Source organism: Rosa rugosa, chromosome 7, assembly GCF_958449725.1.
Source record: "Rosa rugosa chromosome 7, drRosRugo1.1, whole genome shotgun sequence".
In the NCBI taxonomy this organism is placed as follows: domain Eukaryota; kingdom Viridiplantae; phylum Streptophyta; class Magnoliopsida; order Rosales; family Rosaceae; genus Rosa; species Rosa rugosa.
Window position 1 is genome coordinate 19708769 of NC_084826.1, and position 10475 is coordinate 19719243.

At 37.0% G+C, this 10475-nt stretch overlaps 2 protein-coding genes across 5 annotated transcripts; both read right to left on the reverse strand.

The window, feature by feature from the left end:
- Positions 1-1589: 1589 nt before the first annotated feature.
- On the reverse strand, positions 1590-3608 carry LOC133720786 (uncharacterized). The gene is made up of 3 exons (XM_062147256.1): positions 3221-3608; positions 2777-3126; positions 1590-1883 (listed from the first exon to the last, which is right to left on the reverse strand). The coding sequence occupies exons 1-3, from the start codon at positions 3466-3468 to the stop codon at positions 1723-1725; spliced, it is 759 nt and encodes a 252-aa protein (XP_062003240.1). The 5' UTR covers positions 3469-3608; the 3' UTR covers positions 1590-1722.
- A 1905-nt stretch (positions 3609-5513) lies between these two features.
- LOC133722493 (E3 ubiquitin-protein ligase RHF2A-like) lies at positions 5514-9940 on the reverse strand. Of its 4 annotated transcripts, XM_062149378.1 has the most exons (11): positions 9899-9940; positions 9728-9808; positions 9496-9637; positions 8182-8322; positions 7977-8023; positions 7367-7429; positions 7183-7288; positions 6623-7005; positions 6423-6530; positions 5943-6309; positions 5514-5778 (listed from the first exon to the last, which is right to left on the reverse strand). In XM_062149378.1, the coding sequence occupies exons 3-10, from the start codon at positions 9550-9552 to the stop codon at positions 5997-5999; spliced, it is 1218 nt and encodes a 405-aa protein (XP_062005362.1). In that variant the 5' UTR covers positions 9553-9637; positions 9728-9808; positions 9899-9940; the 3' UTR covers positions 5514-5778; positions 5943-5996. The 4 variants fall into 4 exon arrangements, with proteins under 4 accessions (XP_062005362.1, XP_062005364.1, XP_062005361.1 ...); XM_062149380.1 differs by lacking the exon at positions 9899-9940 and having other exon boundaries at positions 7192-7288; positions 9728-9875; XM_062149377.1 differs by lacking the exon at positions 9899-9940 and having other exon boundaries at positions 9728-9873.
- Between the last annotated feature and the right edge of the window lie 535 nt (positions 9941-10475).

Genomic DNA, 10475 nt, shown 5'->3' on the forward strand with positions numbered 1-10475 from the left:
AAACTTAATTACATAAAGTTTTCATGATCATCAACCTATGAGTCCATAATTTCTTTTTTAATGAAAACACCACGAAGTTATTCGTTACGTTTTAGATATGTGCGGGTAATCCACAATGGATTGATTTGCCGAGTCGGGTTCGCTTCTTGTTTCTCGATCGATTGAATTAAGTCGACCTAGATTTGCTTAGATCTGTTGCTGAAGGTGGTGAGTGCGGATCTCCCTGCGAATCTGCGATGATTTCCTATTGACTTAGGCTAGAGAAGGTTGGCAATATAGATTCCTAGAGGCGCAGTCTGGGTAAGTGGGTATGCATGGGATTGGGTTTTGCACAATTTTGGGACTTCCAAATTAGGTTCACGAACTTGGAGTTAGGTCTATCATATGCCTGACCCTAACGTCAGGCGAGGATGACGTTTTGAGGGTTGGGACCCTAGAAAATGAGTTAGAAATTTAGGGGTTTGGGGTTGGAGAAGCTGCTTTCTACACTCTCCTTCATGCTTGGAGAGTAAAATGGAAGCTTGGGCGCCCTTCAATTCACTAGATTTTCTACTGGTCAATTTCATTGATCGCAAGTCACTTAAGCTAACAAGTGAGCTTGTGTATAGTTAGTAGGGAGTGTGGTTTTTGACTTTTTGTGTCTTTGCTATTTCGCTTTCTTAGATGTGAATCTAGCTAGGATTAAGGCCATAATTTGTGGTATAAGTAACTAATTTGGGACTTGTCATTTAATTGAGTGATTAAAATTTTTCCTTAAAGAAATAATAAACACTATATCAATTACTTTCCATTTGGATGGTCGATTCAATTACAATCAGTATAAGATTAAGAGCATCCTCAATTTTTTTGGTATATTAAATTGCTTATTTAATCTCCAAGTAATTCAAAGCCTCACTCAAAATTAATTGCTTCATCCCAATACTGGTTAACAACCCTCTAGTGTAACGATTCAAAAAAAAAAAAACCCTCTAGTATAAGAGCATCCGCAATTTTTCGGTATATTAAATTGGTTATTTTGCAAGTAATTCCACAATATATTTGAATGTCATCATAACAGAGTTGTAGTGCATTTTACCATCTCATCACTAAACAATATTCTATATATACAAAAATGACATCTAAGATACGTTCAATGAAATGACCATACAATAGTGATGATCAATGAAATGAATTTGGGTCACGAAAGTTCCATTTCAGCAACTCGCATACAGTTTTCATGATGATTAATCCAAGAGTATAATTTTTTCTTTTATAGAGAATATATATATTCACATGCAAAATACTGACAAGATACAAAAACCACCATGTTTTAGACTATCTAGTGAATGTGGACAAAAACTAAAATATGCAATGAAAGGTTTAAGGGAAGCCTAAGATACACTAATTGAAAAAAAAAAAAAAAAAACAGAAGCCAACTTTGATTAGTCAATGATCATTATGTCTTTTTTTTTTTTTGAAAGGATCATTATGTCTTTTAATCAAACAAGAAAGTGTTGGTTCTGAACAACATCGCCATCCATCTCACACAATGCGCGGTTCACATTATAGGTCACTCAGGTTAATGCCATTAAATCATAATCTTCCACAGATGATGAAAAAAGTTTTGCAAGCAGCAAGATGATTCACAAAACAGGAGTATTCATATAAACTCAAACTCTTCCAAAAGCCCTGATAAGAAAACAACATAATTCTTCAAGAAAACGACATACAGTTACTAATGTTCTAGTCACTTGAATATCCATCGTCCTTATCTTCATGTTGTGTCACAACTTTCTCTATGAACCTCTTGCGAACTCCCTCAATCACAGCTTCCCTTGATCGACCATTAACACTCTGCCCATCATTAAGTACAGGATCTGATTGACAGAGAACTAATGCCACACCTAGCATTTCAGGAGAACATAGAAACAATTCAATAGAAAAGACATTGATAATTTCAATAACAAGGCCAAAGTCTAAAGAGAACGCTAATCATGATCATCAGCTCAAGTATTTGAGCTACATAAACAAAAGAAGTTAATTGTATGTATTGAAGAAGAGACATATTTGCTTCTATAAACGGTATTGTTTGCAAGAGGAGTATAGAGAATGATTTGCGTGCATTTAAATGTCCAGCTTTAAGGAGTAATTCATCATCTATGCTAAAACCCACCGGCCAATAGATTTCTCCTCCAGAGGTGAAATCATGTTCAATAACAACGAAAGACACAAATTGATTCTTTGCACACATCAATAAGAGCCCTACCCTTAGCGGAAATAATATCTGGCACCATGAGTTCTTGAAACTCTTTGCTACCCGAATCAAACGAAACAGTCCTCTGTTTTCAACCGTACAGCAGGCCAATATGCTATTCCATTCAAAAGTGTATTTCCCGTAGAAACATTATGGAATTTAACCTAGAAACAGTTACTGAAATCCTTTTCCAAAAGTTCATGCTAAGGGTGTGTATTACTTAATTTAGGAAAACACACACACTCGTAAGTAGTAGATGAAGTTGCAGCAATTCCATATAAACCGCAAGAAGCCATGTATTGCACAAAAAACTTGGCCAACTATAATAACATTCACCCACTTTCAAGTTCGTTCGTGCTCAAATATGCATCCTGCCATCCATTCTAAAGATTTCTACTTTTTACCCAGTTCATTTGCAATTTCATAGTCCACAGAGAAGCTAAAAACTATATTCTTATTTTTTTGGAGTGGATAAGACCTATCAAACTGTCCAGATACAAAAGAATAAGTAAATCAAAGCGGCATTCAAAACGAGACAGATACCTTCAGGTGTGCACCTCCGACCAAAGCTGCGCAACCCAACGTGATTGGCCTTGACAGCGCCACTGTTGTACACTAAAAGAGTGGGAAGATTACGATCCGGGTAGTTAGGAATGCAGTCTGTGGATATTATTTTCACAAATTTGGTTGCTGGGTACTTGGTTGCCAAATCTTCCAGACACTGCATCAACAATCCACACTCTGCAATTCCTTCTTTGTAGAGAATCACCACCACCCAAACGTCAGGTGGAGCTTGCGAAACCTCGCGCACAAAATCTGATCCCGAAATCGGAACCACTGACCCAAACCTTGCAACCTTCGCTGCTTCTCTCAATTCAGACAGCCTCTTCCTCCTACCAAACAAAACCACGCTAATCTTTTTTGGTGATTCTAACAAGATGGGAAGAATTGAGTTGGAAATTGGAGAAGGAAAGTGGAGGGCTTTACCTGTATTCCTCGAGGAAGCGATCGTCGTCGAGATCGGGATCGTCTTCGAGATCTTCGAGGTCCTGCTCGGTCTTGTCATCGATCCAAGACTTGTCTTTGGGAAGAGAGGCTTCGTCGTCGGCCGGAGTGAAGGGCGGAGGCTTAAACGCCGGCTTCTTCGGCGGAAGATTGCCGAGCTTTGCCTGAATATCGTCCCACTGGGTGGAGGCTCCGTCCAAGTCCTTGTAGATATAGTGATAGTCCCCCATTCTCTCTCTCTCTCTCTCTCTCCAAATACAACTCTGTGTTCACAATCAAGCTCTGAAGCTGTGCTTTATTATTTCTGGGTTCGGAAAGGCTCTAGAGCATAGTGAGTTGTTTTCTTGTAATCTATACTCGCCGTTTTCCTCTCCTCTCATCTCTATTATTTGATTCTTTTTTTTTTTTTTTTTTTGACAACGATACTATTATTTGATTCTAAATAATTAGTTATAGAGATTTTACGAGAGAAATTTTTCGTATTATTATTATAATACTATGTTTGATTCTATAATTAAATTTATTTAGAAAAGTGATTGCAGATACTTTGAAGGTTTATTCAATATAATTCATGCATTTTACTTTTACTATTTTGCTATTGACCAGGATTGAAAAAGAGGCCGAATATATACACAAACTAGCACCAACTTAACCGTCTGGTTAACAAAATCAATTTGAAGTAAAGTGGCTTTAAGAAAATCTCATTCGACACGATAATATTCATGTGTAACTTGAGGGCTTGCTCATGAAGTCATGATTAGTTGGTCATTTCCTGCTGTTCAAGTAATGATACACTTCATTGGCGATGATAAGATTGTTGGGCTTATCGGTCGAAATAATCTATTGATTTCTATTTGGGAATATCATTACTCATACTCAAATGCCTTGAACAATGCAGCCAAAAATTTTTGATCGAAATATAAATTATGAAATATTTTTTTTTGAAATAAATCAGAATGAGAGGATGATCTCGGTTCGAGTGAATAGTTTTGTTGATCAGAGACTTATGAGTAGTTGGTAAAATGTACTCAGGATTAAATTAGACATTTTTTTTAAAATAAAAATATTTTGTAACTATAAAATCTAAAATTCAACATGTTCAAATAGGCCAAAATAACAACCAAAAGACAACAAAGAAAAACTTGGCTAAACAAAACCAAATTCTTGAATCTCGAACAAATCGTCACTGGAGCTTAAAAGGTGGTTACATAAAACATCCATATTGGATAGGAAGAGATACCTGTTAGTACAATAGGAAACAAAACTAAAATTACATGACAAAATAAAAGTAAAAATCTATAGTAATCTAGAATTAAGAAAGACATGTTCCTAATTACGGTAGTTCTCATAGACTTAACCATGAACAGAAACACTAAATTGAACGTGTAGGCTCTTTTTAGTCTTTCCCACCTATATTAGTTTTCTTCAATATCCCATATTAATACTAAGTATAATCCCATTCTAAAAAAAAAAAATACAAGCATAATCCCAACAAATTGTAGCTTCTTCCACTTTCCAGTTAACCATTGCAAGGATTCAATATACGCAAAACATTTTATCTAATATGTACAAGCCCCTTGAGTCGATCTACCGAGTGATTCATCATTCATGAAACTCTCATGCTTAATTTAGCTATTTGCATAAACTTTTGCCTAACGAAACTTGTATGACCAATTTACATACAACTTTCGTGGTCAATAGAACTTATGCTACATCCAAATACCCCCAACCACATCATATTGTTTGAAGTTCATTGAACCGGTTCACCAAAATGTATCAGTTTTCAATCATGTATATTAGTTTGTTTTGCTAGTCATATAAAATTCATTACGATTTAAACCATGATAGTAAATGAAAAAGCTCAACATATCTGATCATGGGAGGACAACAGGTGAGTCGACTTCGATCATAGTGGTAAAAGTAAATAGTCTATTACAGAAAGCTCGAAAATTCTACAGTACTCTTTTAATATATGAGTCAAACACGATCGTAGACTTAATTACTCAACTGAGAATTATATATATTTACTCTAATGATGATCTTATTTATCGGAAGTGGTAAATGGGCAGCTCTGTTTTATGCAGTGTTTTGCCACTTAAATTACAGCATTCATGAGTCATGACTGAGTTTAGATTGGAATAGCAACCCTTCGAAACCATCATGACACGAGTTACGCTGGCAAGCCACAGAGAGTCTAATAAACGCTTCTACCTTATTAGACGATACTTGTTAATGTGTAATGGCATATTGCTCTGCAGCTTTACCATGAGTCATATACTTGGAAAGGGTTCCAGAAGTCTCGACACTTGGTATTCAAAATAAATCAGTGCCAAGAATCAGATCATTCAGACATAATTAAAGCACTACATATTGGGTTATATATAGAAACATATTTACATACAAATATATACCCATTTATATATGTCGACTGTCCAGATTGAACACTTCATCTCAAGACTTGCTCTTCCTTATTTGATTTCATTCACAGCTCTTTAACTCTAGCCTGAAGTGCAAGGCATCTCATCCTCAGCATGTCATGCCTGCAGAAAAAGGTAAACAACCTTAAAATCGAAACTACACTTCTAAGTTGGATCAGTAAGATAGGTGTAAGAATAAATGAAGCTGCAAATATGCTGGCATTGGAGATGAAGTGGTTTTTACTTGAGACTGAAACGACAAAATTGAAGCCAATGCCATTACTCACCTCATATAATAAAATGCTGAGGATAGATGCACTGCTGAAACAATTAATGCCTTATCAATTGGAAGCAGGACCTGCAGCACAAGTTGTCGCAGGCCTATTGTTGTCGGTCAAACTTCGTCCATGACTCTCAGCACTGTTCTGGTTTCCCTGGTCAGTCAAAGAACCATCTGCTGTTGGATTTGCTACAGGATCCTGGTCAACTCTACTATTATCTCTGGTCTCAAGGCGCTCTATAATTCGAGATACACTAGCAATTCCAGCATTGACTTCTCTCCGGACTTCGGAACCAAGTTCTGACATAGAAGTGCTACGAGAGAACAGCCTCTCCTTCCAGCCTCTTGTACTTTTTGAAAATGACTCCTTATATCTTGGGTAAAACAAGTGAAAATGGTCAATCAAACAAAATATCGAAGTAGTCAAATGATCGAAGTAGTCAAATGAAGTTCAAAATAGAAAAATGGTTCACTTCATGTATCATACTTCATTGACATGGCATTGAATTTTGATTTCAGAGACTCTGAAATAGACTGAAGATCTGATGGTCCTGCACTTTCCTGATCCATTGGTGAGGACTGACTAGTAGAGCTCCTACAAACAGATACAAATGCTTAGCAACGAATAGCATACAATAAAACTGATCGACACTATTAACATAAATGTAACAAGGAAACGATGACTACCAGCGACTAGAGGGAACTCCTTGACGATTTCTTTGCATGAGTGTAGGCCCAGATGGGGAGGAAGAAAACCCATCAGTTTGAACAGATGAAACTTGTGAACTCCATCGTGATGATTCATTTCCACCTGATGTAAGTGGGATAGATGGACTTGCTGCAGTTATGGTAGCTGGTTCACTCTCCCCACCCGAGGCAGAAACATGACCAAGTGAAGGTGCACTATGATGAGTGGAAATCACTGAGAAGTGTGGATGACCACGAACAGATGACCGGTTCCTCTGGCCTTCCCTTCTACCAGTGTGGTGAGCCCTTCCCATTGAAGCAGCAGCTGCCAAGTGCTGGATGATACGCTCTTCAAGGTCAGCATCATTAGTACCCACAGGTAACTGCATTCATAACATGACCACATTAATATAACTCCTGAAGCTTTAAATTTCTACGTTTAATTTCATCAATTCTTTTCTATTGGACAGACAGAAGTAGATCAGAGCTTCTAGTGTTACAAAGAATGTATGGAATTATTTCATCAAAGAAAGGAATAAAGAACAAGATAGATGATAGACATGCTGCACTTCAAATTCGCCAAGGGTGGGATGATGGAATATAGCTGCGTTTCTTGATGTGGCCCTAATGCTCCTCTCCCGTTCTACTGCCTCCAGTAATTCTTGACTGCCACAAATATGCATTTGAGTTAAATCCAGGTAAGCAATAACAATACAAGTCAATTAGATAATGACAAAAGTGAACCTGGAAGGATCCTTCAGGCTAAGGGCTTGCCAACACATCGGACATTGGGAACTTCTCTGGCACCTATATATGTAACAGTGTGTTAGACTCTAAGACTGATGTACGTTTATCCATTACTATTTCACTGAACAATTATCTTACAAAAATTACATATTGCTAATCCGTTAAGCAAATACGCTTAGATAATATGTTCACAATTTGAATACTTACTGATGAACTAATGATGGAAGAAAGTTAGAATAAAGAAGGGGGAAAAAAAACACAACGAATCAATGCACAAACAGTTTCTTTAAGCCAAGAAAGATGTCAATGGATCTCTCATAAGCAGATTAAAACCAACGATAATGACATCTTCTTCAAGTCAGAGTCGATTTTACGTTTTCATGAAAACGAACCATACATAAGAGGAAATTTTAACAGTTATATAATCAATTGAGAAAAAGAATGACCTGATGAAATGACATTATCTCTTCTTAAATGAATGCAAGTATATATCAAAGATCAATGACAAAAACAAATAAAAAGTAAGATCACTAATTGAGTTTTAGTAACAACCATAACAGAAAAGAAAAATAAAGAGTGATTAAACATTTGAAGATGAGTTATATACCATTCCAGGATGCAGTGGAAGTGAAACTCATGCTTGCAAGTAGTCAGCTGCATATAAAACACACAGGAATGGAATTGAAGGCACATCTTTGTAAGGTAAACATGTGAAATACAATGCTTATAGATTATCATCTGTTCTAAACACATGATAATCTATATTACCACTGCAACAGATGAAACAGGAGTACATAAAATTGATATAGTACCACTGAAGGATCACTTTCACAAAAATCCTCAAGGCATATGCTACAGGCTTCACCACATGCATCTTGTATTCCCCCTTCCACAAAAGCAGCAGCTGATATTAATTGAGTTTCAGCCTTCTTTGCCTCCGCCATATCCGGAACCTTTTAATACACAAAACCAAGTTTCAGCATTGACCAGTAGAGTACAGGGTTCATCAAACGCAGCATAACTAAAACCCAAAGAGAGTAAGGATCCATTTTCAAAGTCTAGACCAATCTCAGTCCCTACGTTGAATGGTAAAAGAAAACACAAATAACACATTTGCAGCAGACACCAAACCAACAAAAGCTACAGATACAAATAATTTTGAGTTGCCAAATTATAAGCCCCAGCTCAGTGAGCCTTAACCTACTAACTGAGGCTGGCGAGGTGAGTCTCTTAAGTCTCACTCCATTTAGCCCTAGAACCATATCCACAACTAAAATCTTTGGAAATTATTTCTTAGCATACAGCCACAACCCCCACGGCTGTCCTCTAGTTATTTTTAGTCCATATCAAAATCCATCGGTTCAAATTATCCATCTTAGAAAGATGTAACATTTCACTACAATGATAAATTGTATTCTCTGAAAACTGATCTAAATGGAGTGAGACTTCAATTTCATGCGCCGCACACAAACTTTATAATCATTCATCAACCATTCAAATCGAAATCACCCCTTTTTCAAATAAGTTAAACCGAGGTAGGTGAATAATTATATCTGTTGGAGAACTCCAAGAGATTCGTGTAGGGTGCCACAATTCAAAAAGCTACACTATATCTTTTACAGCTCTACCTGAGATGAATAACACTCTGGATGTCCTGCATCAATGTAATTCCAAAACAGAGGAAAAACATTACAATTTACCTATAGCTGCTTCAGAACTAATGTATATCCTTGCGATATTTAGTGCGATCATCCATTATTGTGAATTAAAGCAATTTTAACTTGCTGATGACCCCAGAACAAACAGAAAAAAAATTCATATTTCTGTTTCAGATTTTAACAACAAAATCATGGATAACATGAGCAAGTTTGAAAAGCTGATTTCTTTTACTCGGGTATGGTTTCCTCTGTACAAAGTCCTTTACATGAAAATCAATACGTACATTCATCCATCTCATCCATTTGTTCATCCCGCATAACATATACCAACTCAAATACATGAAACCCAGATGAAAATATGATCATATGAAAGACCATTCATAAGAGAACCGAATCAAGTTTCAATCACACAAGAAAAAGGAACAAACTTTAATCAAACCCAAAAGGAAAAAAGGTTTAAGGGTTTACCTCCATTAAGGGATTACAATTGGTAGTCAAGAAATTCAGAGAAGAAGAGACATTCATGCAGCAGATCGTGCTCCGACTTTCCCAACAAGAGAATCCCACTTCAGAGATTCATAGCAGGAAGCCGGCAAATGGATTGAACACCCTAGAATTCAGTGGTGTACAATGATTAATAGCTAAAAAGAGAATGAGGAGGAGGAAGAAGGAATAGGAATATCACAATGTCCACCTTTACCTTCAATAATTTATGGGAATGTTGGTTTAATATTGCTGTGTTTTGAAGTAAAATATCCCTCTAATCCAAGTTATCTTAGCTCTGTTTTCATCAAAACATATAATCTAATTATAATAGGCTTAAAAATTTCTATAAATACAAAAACAGATGAATGTGCCTTTCAACTCCCACATTTGAGGTTTTGCCTTATTTGTTTTGTCTGTTGCGCGGAGGAAAACAAAGCATCCCGACAACCACGACATCATAAAACTGACAGGGAAGACCTCAAGAGTCGCGTCCCTTTGATCAGCTCACACCCTTTGAAAATCTTATCTTTCTCTCTTTATGGGTCATTTCATTTATAAATGTAGGTATTTTGCTCAGTTTTTGTCTACCACAGTGAACACTGAACAGTCCCACACTATCCTAAGAGCAAGTTCACCCGTTGAGTCACCGGGTCACCTACTATTCACTGGTTTTTAGTGTATATTTTCATTCTCTGGGTCACGAAATACACTGTGCTCGTGACCCAGGGCACGAAATACACTGTGCAGGTCACCATGGTGACCCAGAACACTGTACCGGGTGACCCAGGGCACGAAATACACTGTGCTCGTGACCCAGGGCACGAAATTAACACTAAAAAGTAGTGAATAGTGGGTGACCTGGTGACCCAACGGGTGAACTTGCCCTAATTGCAAAAAGTTTTCTAGTGTTTGGACTGCAGAGTTGTTGGGCTAATTCTTATACCATAATAAACTAACTTAAC